Source organism: Numenius arquata, chromosome 1 (genome assembly GCF_964106895.1).
Source record: "Numenius arquata chromosome 1, bNumArq3.hap1.1, whole genome shotgun sequence".
Taxonomy (NCBI): Eukaryota; Metazoa; Chordata; class Aves; order Charadriiformes; family Scolopacidae; genus Numenius; species Numenius arquata.
The window spans coordinates 67,853,702-67,866,193 of record NC_133576.1 but is presented as its reverse complement, the minus strand read 5'-3'; the positions used below and the strand labels follow the sequence as shown (position 1 = coordinate 67,866,193).

General features: G+C 36.3%; 1 protein-coding gene across 1 annotated transcript in view; it reads right to left on the bottom strand.

Moving 5' to 3' along the window:
- OCA2 (OCA2 melanosomal transmembrane protein) overlaps positions 1-12,492 on the bottom strand; it is a 172,384-nt gene that overhangs the window by 29,459 nt on the left and 130,433 nt on the right. Inside the window, exon 22 of the mRNA XM_074152282.1 lies at positions 9,365-9,458. Coding sequence (XP_074008383.1) covers positions 9,365-9,458 — 94 coding nt within the window. The remainder of the gene's footprint in view (positions 1-9,364; positions 9,459-12,492) is intronic.

The following is a 12,492-nucleotide window of genomic DNA, read 5'->3' as shown; positions in this document are numbered from 1 at the left end:
GTAAGAGCAAGTAACAAGCAGCAAACAGGCAAATTGTTTAGTTGTCTGTGAACTTACATTTTAAAGTACAGGGTAGTATCAACTATAAGGCCCCAACAAAGAGGCATCAAGCACAGGAGATGGATGACTCCTAAAATAACAAATACCATAGAAGGAAAAAACTTGTACCCTAATTAAGGGCATAACAAGATTATCTCCTACCTAAAGAGAGAATAGGAGTTTCCAGTGGCTGAACCCTGATGGTCACAGGGAGAGCAGGCACAATAGCTGATGTGATTTCAGATGTAATCTGCGCATTTCAGAAAACTATGTTTGTAACAGCATGGACTTGCTCTTTTGTTTTTTTAAGGTTTCTGTTCCATTTCTTATCATATTTTACCACTGTAGTTTAAAATACACCAAAGGCTTCCTGCACTTGTGGCAAACATCTCCTTATTATAAATATTTTCTAAACCAAATTAACTAAGATTAAGATTTTGCCTTACTAGGTTTTTCCCCCTTGTATAACATACAGCTCTTTTACCACTACACAGCACAGGCTAATTGGGCATCACACCTATCAAAAGCAGACCCTTGACTTTACCATGCACTACATGAGCTGAGATTGGGAACAAGAAGAAACTCAACCCAGTTATTAGCTCCAAGACATGGTGGGTGAAAGCAGCAAAGACTATTTCAGTCCTACTTCTCTTCTTGCCAGAAATATTCCTCTAATCTTAGCTACCAAAAAAGGCAATATGAGATGGGCATGATCATCAGTGAGTGGATTCACTCAAAAGAGACTGTAGATGTTCTCTTCTCTCTTCTCGCATGGACCTACTCATGGCTTGTAAGGCACTAGCAAACCTTTCATTTAATGATCTGCAAACACGAGTGCTAGACCACAACAGCAGCAGAGACGTGGACACACTAACTCTTGACACACGGCCTGCATTCTCATTAGCACTACTGACATTGATGAATTATCTAGGAAAATAATGCAATGACCTCTTATAACTACAGAAAATCTCTCTGATTTTATAGGCTCCAGGCTTTTTTTAAATCACAATCATGACAAGCATAACAACATAATGGTACATATGACCTTCATTTTGGGCCTTTTAGCATTAACAAAAGCATATTTTCCTCAATGCAAAAACGGAAAGGTTCCAAATTAAGTCCTGCCTTGATGCTGTAGAAGATTAATCAGCTAAAGAGCCTTCCTGTTTTCATTCCAGATGCCCCTGGAACTGGATACACCTATATTAATTATATTATAACTAACCATGAAATTCTGTACATTCAGATACAGTACCACTCAAACTAGTTTTAGAGGATTTGGTGGAAATCAAACTCAGTGAAATGAAAAATGAAGTAATTTACTTGCCTTTTAAAAGCGTGCTAGAAAGGTGAATATTTTCAGCTGATTTCAGCCCATATTAGTAGTGGTAAAATATGAATCCTCATGACCAGACATGTCAGCAAAGAAAGAGTTTTTATTTAAACTTCATCACCTACCAGTGAAAAATTATTCCCTGCAACTTTTTCTAGTAATTCATTTAAGGTTTTACTTGACTAGTATTTAAAGAGACACTGAGGCAGCACTACACTGGTATTTGGAGCAGACATTCTGATTTTCAAATTCACTTTTCAGCACAAATCATAACCTATTACTAAAATCCTGGGCTTTGGAGATACTTCAAGAATCTTTTCATAAAAACATGATTCTGTTCATTTAAAAAAAAAAAAAGGTGTTAAAGTTTCACAAAACATTTCCCAAAATCTATCTTTCACAAAACATTTCCCAAAATCTATCTTTCACAAAACATTTCCCAAAATCTATCTATCTCACCCACCTAAATGTGGAAAGACTACTTCTCTTCAGCTTCCTTTACAGATTATTAGAAAAATAAATGCAAAGCCATTTAAGTAGTTTAAACAAAATAAGTCTATAAATAAATATCTTTCTTGCTGCAATATTCACTTATGTAACAACCATCATAGCTCTGTAACTTGAATGAGGAATTCAGAAAATTTCTATAGCCTTGTCACATGCAAAAAGTCAGCTATGCAAAAGCAGCATTAAACTAAAGCCTAAAGAAAGACAAGATTTTAAATCTTTAAATGCCAAGCCAAGGCAAGAATGAACTTCTTCACAGATATTGTTTAAATCCCCATTTTACAAGACATCATTTTTTATTCAGGACTCCTCTAAAAAAAAAAAAAAAAAAAAGACAACAAATGTGATTTCTTATGTATAAGTTAAATACAAACCTATAGAGCAAACTAACTGTGGGTTAGCTACAGGAATCATTCCATCCTGATGCACATCTGATTGAGTTCATGTGTTTCAACATTCATCTGTATGTCATTCATCTGTATGTCAAAACTCATTTAACAATTCAACACAGTGGCAGTAGAGAAGATGGCCGACACGTACAGGTGAAGACTAAGAAGCTAGGTGTTAATAGCAGAACAAGAAGCCTTGCTCCAGAACATGAGCAGTATGAGTCTCTAAATGGGCTATGTTCTAACCATGTGCCAGCTCCAACCTGAAATGAGACCTGGATGCACAATGGCTTCTCTCATTCTTCCTTCTCTCTCTCTACCTTTTCTTCTCGTACTCCCCCTTCCACCAGCTTCTATAGGAAGGAAGTGTAAATAGGAATGCTAGATTGGAAATGCAGCACATTCCAACCCATTTCTCAAACTGGAAGACACAGGGACAAGGACCCAGGGGTGAAGGACCATGAAACCACACATCTGCACCAGGCACCTTTAAGCCACTTGAGTACACTCAAGTTTTTCTCCAGAACTCAAAATATGACAATTTTATTCTTTTTCCTAGTTATGCAGCTTCACTATCATTTCAATACAGGAACCAGACAAGTATGAATTTTTCTATAACCAAACACACACCGAAGTTCACGATAGGAATACATCTTTTTCTGTTTGCATGGATCCTGGTGACGTGTTCTGGTAACAGGAGTACCACAGAGTAGTGGAGAAGAAAATAGTCATTAACTGCACCGGAACTTAAAGATTTAAGCCTATACATTTTTAAAAGTCAGTGATATTGGCCAGATGTTAGCTAAGCAGATGAATATATCGTTCATTTATTAAAAATGTGTTACCATTTCTTAAAATACTTTAGAAAAATATCTGTTACAAGAAGTAAAAAGACATTTCTGTTATGTCCTTGCCTTTTCCACCATAGAGAAAAAAGGACTAGCATTTTCATGCTGGAATGCATGAAAGCTGTCCATGTTTCCAGAATGCCCCAGCAGAGCTCCCAGTTTCTTAAATCTAACGTTTCCCTTCTTACTCCCTAGTTTCCCCTTGCCATCTCTACTGAACATAAAGTAAAATTAGAAAATGTTTGTTGAAGTAGACAAGGGTTCATCTTGCCAGACTTTACCTGCGTAGGAGTGCCAGACTCCTGCTGTACTCAATATAGCTATAAGTATGTGCAGAGAGAAAAATCTATTTCATGTATTTTAAATACAAAACTTGGAATGTAATGCTCTCCATGTGCACTTAGGCAACTTTTTTAATGTAGATCAACACTGCAGAATACCATCGATTAATACAAGTCTTGAAAGATGACTCCTATCCCAACGGGTTTTATCAGCCCAATGACATAACTAGTATAGATGCATTTAAGGAGAATTTTAGCTCTTTTCTTCCATGAAGGAAGACACGGTCCAAGATACCTTCAAAACCTTTGCATAGAATAGTTTGTATAGGAGTAGAACTGTACAAACTGAGCAGGATATCCACTTTCTGACACTGCCAAAAATATCTAGAAATCATTACTGTTAAAATTGCTTTCATTCCAAGTGCTGTTGGGAACTTATTAGGTATTGATTCAGCTGGTAGCTGATATTTAGAAAAGGTGACCAAGAATGGGTTACGGTCAATGTTAGAAAAATATAGATATATATTACATTTACCACTCTCCCCACTGCTCATTGATTGGTTTTGAAGTGTTAAATTACTTTATACTGTTTATGATTTACAACATCCATTGCATGCGATTTCTAACAGAACAGCCTATAAACATGATCACTCCTATAACCTGTACATCTAGTAGGTGCACAAGTGAGCTCATAAATTCTCTAGTAACAAACCTAATTCTTCTCCTCACAACTAAAATCTTGCAATGATTGTTCTTTGACAGCTGAAAGAAAACTGGCATTCTTAACAAACCCATCCTAGAACCTAATACTGAAAGATGAATACATGCTGAACTACCTTTCCTTACACCTTTAAAAGAATCAAGACAAAGATGAAAACAAGCTAATGTAGTAAACCTGTGTGTAAACCTAAAAGATCCAGCTTTTTAAAGAGAAATTTTATGAAGCAAAAGTTGTGAAAAGGTACAAATTGGAATTGTATATTAACACGTTTGCTCAAGTGTTGCATTTGCCCTTATTTGAACAGAATAGATGTGTTATCATGTTAAATATGAACATTTAACCCACGAACAATTAGTCTTCTTTACTGATCAGAAGAGTAGCGGGAAATGAGATTGAGCTAACTTGTGTATCAGAATCGTTTAGCCTTTACTCAACAGTTCATTGAATCTTCATTAGATACTTTGAACATCCCAAAATTCTGTCTCTGGAGATGCACAGTTGATCAGAAAGCCCACAGCTGAATTGTGTTCAGGTGTTTGGATAGCGCATTGCTCAACTGAAGTCTTCATCACCAAAATTCACACCCAAAATAGTAGGGCTGGTATTATTCTCATCAGAATCAGCCTTAAAACAGCAACAACATTTGGCATGGAGAGGTGTTAATAGCAAGAAATAAGGAAAAATTATACTAAATTAGCAGTAATGAACAAGACTACAGTTGTCTAACACATAGAAGCATAATCAAGTAGAGACATTGATAAGGCTTTACAAAGTCCAATGTTTTTTTAAAACAGTTATTTTCAATAAGTTGTGTAAATAGGATATACAGGGGGTAGCAGAGAATATCCAGTTGTCCTCCCACATGCATGAATGACAGTTCTCACGGGAAGCACTGTTTCACAGTCTTTATGGTTGAGTGCTCTCAAGCAGGGATAAATGGGATATCGTACTGTAAATATTTTTGCTGTGAATATCTCCCAAGACAAATTGTATGATGAAAACAAATTCTTTCCTAAGCTATTATCAGAAACCAATATTTTTTGACACTTCCAAATCATTGTTACTCCCAAAGAAGACAGAGAATATTAATTCAGCTCTTGAGATGACATCTAAAGGGAAAGCAATGACAGAAAAACACAAAACCTGAAAATACACACAATGCTTTCAGGATCACACTCAGATAACCTTACCACTGTAATCTAAATTTAGTCCTTAGGCTCATACCCTGTTCCTCTGGGCAGACTGATTTCCTCATGTATCAAGTAATCTCTTCCATATTCTTATCCCATTACATAGAGTTATCCAATCCATTCTTCTCTTACCTATATATACTGCATCATGATATATTCACAGTCAGACAAAATTTGCTTGAAATAAAATTAGAGTATTTCCCATAATACCGACTTTCTTTTTGTGTCAAATAGGTTCGGCATTTATCTAAGATTCTTTTTTTTCCTCACATCATGCATCACAGACACACAGGGGTGATTGGTATTGAATTACAATAGGATGAAGGAACATGACTTATTTTATGTTTGAAATAATATGTATCTTTATGAGGTTATAAATGCCTCTCTTAAAGAGAAAATTAAAATCAAGCTGGCAATGTTATTAGCAAGTGGAAACAGATAATTAAAGCCCCTACAGCTATGAGAACTTCTTATGCTATGAAGCTGGAAACAGATTTTTCATTGGTAACAAAAAGATTTCTGTGGGTCATATTCATATTCCATAGGGTGGACTAATCTAGTGGAACACTACATTGCAACAAATAAACTCAGAGATATATTAGTAAAAATTACAAAACTAACATGAAATAAAGCATCTATATTAGAAGAGACAACTGCAATGCTATTTCTTTTGTCTTGTTCCTTGAGAAAAACAAAGCTGTTATGATTATTCTACAGTCTTAATTGATATAAAATCACTATGTTAACCTCTGGAAATCATTCAGACAACAAGACTATGCTGTACTTATCTGGCCATTTGCCAAGAGAAATAGTACCATTCTACATTAGGAGGTTTCCTTTATGTTAAGCTCTTATTTATGATTTAATGTTTCTCTAATGACTAGACTAAAAGTCATAATATGCATATTATCTGTCCCTGCCTTCTGTGTACTCATATATGCTGTCCCTGAGCAATTACCTTCATATTATTAACACATCTGATGTTTTCCGCAGGGTCAAGACTAGCAAAAAATTTGTTCTTCTCTCCAGAGGCATAATGCTCATTTGTTTGCTCTGATGTTTACCCTTGACCGTGTACAGCAAATGACCCACTACTCTCAATCTCCTTTTCCAACCTCTACTGACTCACAATTATTTCTATTTTTACCATTTAAATATTTGGCTTTGTGTCCATCCTCCAATTCACTTACTAGATCACATAGCATACCATTACCATTTTACCTTTGTCCATTGATGGTGTGTTAATACATCATGCAGGGAAAATACAAGAAGTTAGAGGGTAAGGGGGAACAGATATACTCACACTGAAGTAAAGAAATAGACTTGGATTTAACAGTGAGTAGTAAATTAAACAGGAATTTGAAATGGCCTAAATTAACAACAAAAAGACAAATAGCTCTGTATTTTGTATTTAATCTTCTCTCTGTTAAAAAAAATAAGAGGACAGTGCCTGGAATATTGTGTTCAGCTCTACCTTGTGAATTACTAGAAGGATAATGAAAAATTAGGGTACGTATAAGATTTTTTTCAGGAGGAAAGATTAAAACGCATGAATACGGCTTGATGAGAAAGTTTCCAAGGTGGAAAAGGAGTGTAATTCGGATGGACTGACTCCAATAATGTAAGACCTTTTTTTAAGCAAATTGCTATTTCTGAGCTTGAGCTTCCTAGTACTTTCAGTTTTCCTTTTGTCTTAACATTGCTTCTTTTCCTTTGAATTTGAGATAGTCCAAATGAATCATCCAGTGGCAGTCATTCATTTTCTGCCTTCAGATTTCTGGGGCTGGTTAAAAGCTGAATGGCTGAGCTTGGAAGGCATCACTGGTAAAAAAGCTGCTTCTAGCAAAGTCCCCCCTTAAACATAGTTGTATAATTGTGGCTTAGCATGCAGGCAGGGAGGAAGGGTATGGGAAGTAGCACACTGTGCTGTAGGACCCCAGAAGTCACCCAGGACAGACACGTCATGAGTTTCCTGCACAGAGACACTTGAGAAGGACAAAACAATAGCAGCCCAGGTTGCACTGAAGACACCTTAGGAAAGACGGGCAGCAGAGGGCCATCATGTCCCCACATATGGTATCCATGATTTTTCCCTGGTGAATCACAGGGGTTTGCAAGATGAGAGAGTAACAATCTCTGTCTATACTGGTAGAAGCACCACAGAGGACCCTGAATAGGGATTTGAAACCTAATGAGTGATCCTGAGCAAACAGGTCAAAAACACAGAAAAATCACTTCATGCTTTGAGACAACCTTCATAAACATAAGTAAGCAAGATCAAAATCCTCAAGGGATACATATAATACCTCATAATGCCAGGAGAAGCCTCAGAAAATATTGAATTGGGGCACATCCAACTGAAATAAATATTTTCCTAAAACAAAGTATAAAGGAGCTCATGATCTGCCTGCTTGGTGATTCAGAAGCCAGCAAAAGTGAGCTTTTATGTTCTTTCTGCTAATTAATATCCATTGTTATCTTCCAGTGACCACTCTGGATTCAGTCCCCACATCTTTGCTCACAATAGCTACAACCTTCCCCAGTAATTGTTTCCACTGAAAGCATACACACAGAGGTAATTTCAGAACATCTATGTATTGTCTTCAATCTTCCCAAAGAATACATTTCAGTGAACACTGCTGAAAAGACTGTCAGGCTTTATATCATTGTTCCTGCTTAGATACACAGTCAGTGTCATGGAATTTTTAAGAACATTTCATTACAAAATCTACATAGAAGACACACTGTTAATACTGAAAACAAGTTAAATCCCCAGATGACAAGCTGAACATATGCAAAACATGAACAGAACAATCCACAAGCCCATTGTTGCTGTATCGCCATCTTTTTTGTACGCGGGCTTGGCTTTCAAGAAGTCTGTTAGCTATCACTGTGTACCACGTAACACTATACTGCAGCCTCAAAGGTCCTGACAACCAAGACTTTGATTTGATAGGCATTCTATCTCTCTAAAACATATAATCAGAAGACGGTGAGTGAAGAAATAAACTATGAAGAAATAAACAAGAATTTTAGCAAAACAGTTTGGACCATTGGGGTTTTTTTAGGGTTATCATTGACCCTGGTCCAGACACTCTGGTATGATTAATCATATTAATTATTCAGGTTTGAAGGCTTTGAGGCAAACAATATAAAGTAAAGCCGATAGAGCTGAGAAGTTAAAATAAACAACATAAAGAAAAAAAGAGAAAAAAATATTGGTGTACATTTAACAGTATCCTTTGCACTAAATACGCAGAAAAACAAGTAAGTAATTATGATTTAGTTAAATCAACTACATTTTAAACTTTAACTTCATGTCTAGTCCTCTATTTGTGAGTTTCCATTTACACCTTTCAACCACAGTCTCAAAAACTGGAGGCGTTTAGAAAAATACTAAACTGTTGTACACATTAAATACTTTAAGTACACCTTGTCCCTTAAAAACTTGCTGAAGAATGACCTTCAGAGGAACTTCCATTATTAAACAACAATTATTAATTATTAATTAAACAAAAACTTGAGCTGTTGCTAGCTGCTTATCACACTTTCACTCATAGCTGCTAAGCAGCTGGTCAAAAGAATAATTTTTGGTAATTGCTTTTAGATAAATAGGTTTACTCATGGAATCCTGGAGTAAAGTTCTACTCAGTCTAAACTGGGACATCCCACTTTCTCCTGGTGGTGGAATGTCCATGAAAATTTGCAAATGAGAAACTATGTTTAAACTGTATTTAACAACAAAGCAACAATTTAGTATCACTACAGAGCTGAAGATAAGATTGAGGGTAACTAAAGCAGAGATCTCTGATGCTTTGTTTCTCCTGGGGTTCCACTGTGCTCCCACCACCTTTATGCACTGTAGCTACAGTATGCAAAAATAAAGTGATCTGCCCTCCACTTGCATTTCAGGGGCCAAAATCAAATTAGGAACACAGGCATATTTTATAGACCCTTTCTCCAAATTTTCTTCTAGGAGGATCCATTGTTTGCCCAGACAAAAAAAAAAAAAAAAAAAAAAAAGGCAGATTTAAGGTGAGAAGTTTAAAATTGTACCTGAAAAACTCCATGAAAGAGAAGCCATAACCATGCTGTTCAGCAATTCCTGCACAAACAACGTTCGCGGATGCTCCAATCAATGTTCCATTACCTGCAGTTCAGAAAACAAATACCAGTTTATATTCATGCTCTGTTTCCTGCCCTTCATCTGTTTATTCTGCACTAATGTCCTAAGATGTACTAGTTAGAAAAGAAAAATCAATTTCTGTTGCATAGGTTTGAAAAGAAACATGCAGACAGTATCTCCACATCCTATAAATAGCTTCACGCTTTGAAAGATAATCCTGGTATCATCCTCTGATTCTACATAAGTCAGAAAAATAGAGAAGGAACATAACACCAATCTAGCAGTTGTCAAAATGACACCAGAGACTTTCATTCAGACAAACTTGTTAATTTTTGGTTTTACATACAAGAAGATGCCATCAGATGATCTGAAAACAAAGGATGAAATAGTTTAGAGGATGGTAAGAAAAATGGATGCCTTTTTTCCTTACGCAAACTTGACATTAACAAATTAGTGTATTTTTTATAAAGAAGGTAACCAATTGCTAACTTTTTTTTTCTTTAACAGAAATTTAAACCATAATAAGTGGGACAAAGGAGGGGAATTGATCTGTTTCACATCTCTCTGCTGAGGCAAAGGGATCACCACAGATACAAAGTTTGCTTACAAAACCATAATAGTTCTTCAATAGATAGACAAACACAACTTTATTCGGTGAACTTCACCAAATTACATTACATGGGTCCTCTTAAGAGAGGGGGACACCAAAGGAAAATAACATGCCATGTTAATAATGTGTATCTATCCTCTTGGAAGAACTACATACTTCTCTTTTCTCTTGAGCCTTTCCAGCAACAAATTTATTCCTGTGTTTTCTCAAAATTTTCAACAATCTGGTGATGTAGAGAAATCAGGTATTCCGAGCTCAGAAAGACAAATCCATTTTCTATAGCTTCCCATGAGTCATGCCTCAGACTTAAGAAATGCTGTGTACTTGACTTCCACAAAGCAGATGTCTTCAGCAAATGTTTCTGATCTAAGGCACAACTTGGGAAGAGACAGTGACTCCTACATTCTATTCCTAACTGAAATTTTGAACAAAAAAGGTAACAATCATTACTGCTCAGTGGAGGCTCTTCTCATCTGACTTTGAGGGAAAGAGATCAGAAGGAAATTAATGCTCCAGTTAATTGTTTTGTCTTAGTAAATATTTTAGGTCACCCACAGATCAGTTTACTAAGGAATAGGTCAGAATAACAGCAAAAGGATTATTCCCCTAAGTATTCACACATGGTATCCATATGGCCTTCTGCACCTGAAAGTGCACACAAAATGAGCAGACTTCTAAAAATATTCTTAAAAAATAATAGAACACTCTTAAATGAAAATAAAATGAAGAGATAGAGTGCAGAAGTAAGGAAAAGGAGAGAAAAGATGTGATGTGGAAGGAACATTAGAGGAAGGAAGATCTTTCTTTTCTATTAAGAAAAAGGGTAAGAGAAAGAGCTTGATTGTGATAATTTTGATCCTAGTTTGGATTCAAAGCCGTACCAGTGTCAGTGGATACTGAGATGCAGGTTATTGACTGGTCATTCTAGGGACAGAGGAACAATTTTGAGAAACAACTAAACCCCTGCAAAGTTGTTCAGGTTTTGTTTTTTTAATTTTTTTTTTATTATTTGATTTCATGAAAGCCAAAGCTTTTCAATAAACAGCCCTTGTGGGGCCAAGATTTTTCAATTGAATCCAAAGAGAAAACATGATTCCTCTTTACTCCAGGATGGTCAATTATTATCAACACAAAATGGACAGCAAACTGAGATTTTCATCCTGGAGTAGAGATCTGATATGATCATGGTTATCTGTTGTCACAGGTGAGTGGCCTAAACAACACCTATTAAGAACAGGAGGCTGGTTTTGTTTTCTCATCAGCAGCCTCAAACAGCTCTTGAGCTAATCCCACTATGAAACAAGAAGGAAGATTAAATCTTGCAGACAATGTGAGATGAGAAAAGCATTCCCCTCTACTCCCTGCAATCCCAAATAGACATTTTATTTCATATATTTAATTGTCTCTTTATTTTTTTTAATTCCTGTTTTTTCTACTCTCCTGGGAGCTATGCTGGGTGAGCTGCTTGATCTACTTGATCTGTTTTTAAGGCTTTGACATTGCAAAGGAGCTGGATGCAGAGGTCTTCTCTGTCTATGAGGAGCTCTGGTGATGTTAGTAGAACTGCACATCAATAGAATGGTATATCTGTACAGATCATAAAAGCATTGTGGAACATTCTCATGAGACATCAAAGGCTTTTTCTGACCTAGGCTTCTTATCATATACAGTGAATCACACACTTGCACACACATGTTTCAGGTGTGGAGAGAAAAGATGAGTAACCTTACTAGAGGATGAGAAACCTTTAAAAAATAGTGTCTAGGGTAGCACTAGTCATTAGGAACTGCACAGCTCATTTCCCTTGCCCTCCCTTTGCTTCGAAGCATATTTTAGTTATTTTAATGTATGTTTAAAGATATGAAATTTAACTTGGAACAACAGCATTCCTAGTAGGCTCTGACATGAGAAAGCTGAAACACAAATCATGTGGCTTAATGCAAAAACAGAACAAATGAATATAGCTGATGTTATTAAAGGAGTCAGGCAGGAACACTTAAGGAATTTTCAATTCCAAAACTAATCAGTAGTCTACAGCCTACAAACATTTCATAAGAGGTTTTTGCTTGACGTGTAGCACAATCAGACATCACCATCAGAATAATATTGCTGTAGACAAGGAATATAGCTCTGGCTTCAGATTAAAGAAACAGGACTGAAACTGCACTTGTCCCATGGCTGTGACTAGATACAGTCGAGGTTTCCAAACAGCAAGCACTCTTCCTATACTATACATGGGCTATAGTAATGCCTTCACATAATGTATTATGGAAAGAGTTTCTGCTTCAGCAGTAAATTGATTTCCCCAAGTAGGTTTCACTTGAGGAGAAATTGTCACCTTAAATGTTATCTGAAAGGAGCAGCATTTCTTTTTCTATTTGTTTGGAGCGTGTGTGCAGTTTAATTAGGTATTGGCTCAGCAGGCTTAAAAGAACTACACTGAAATTA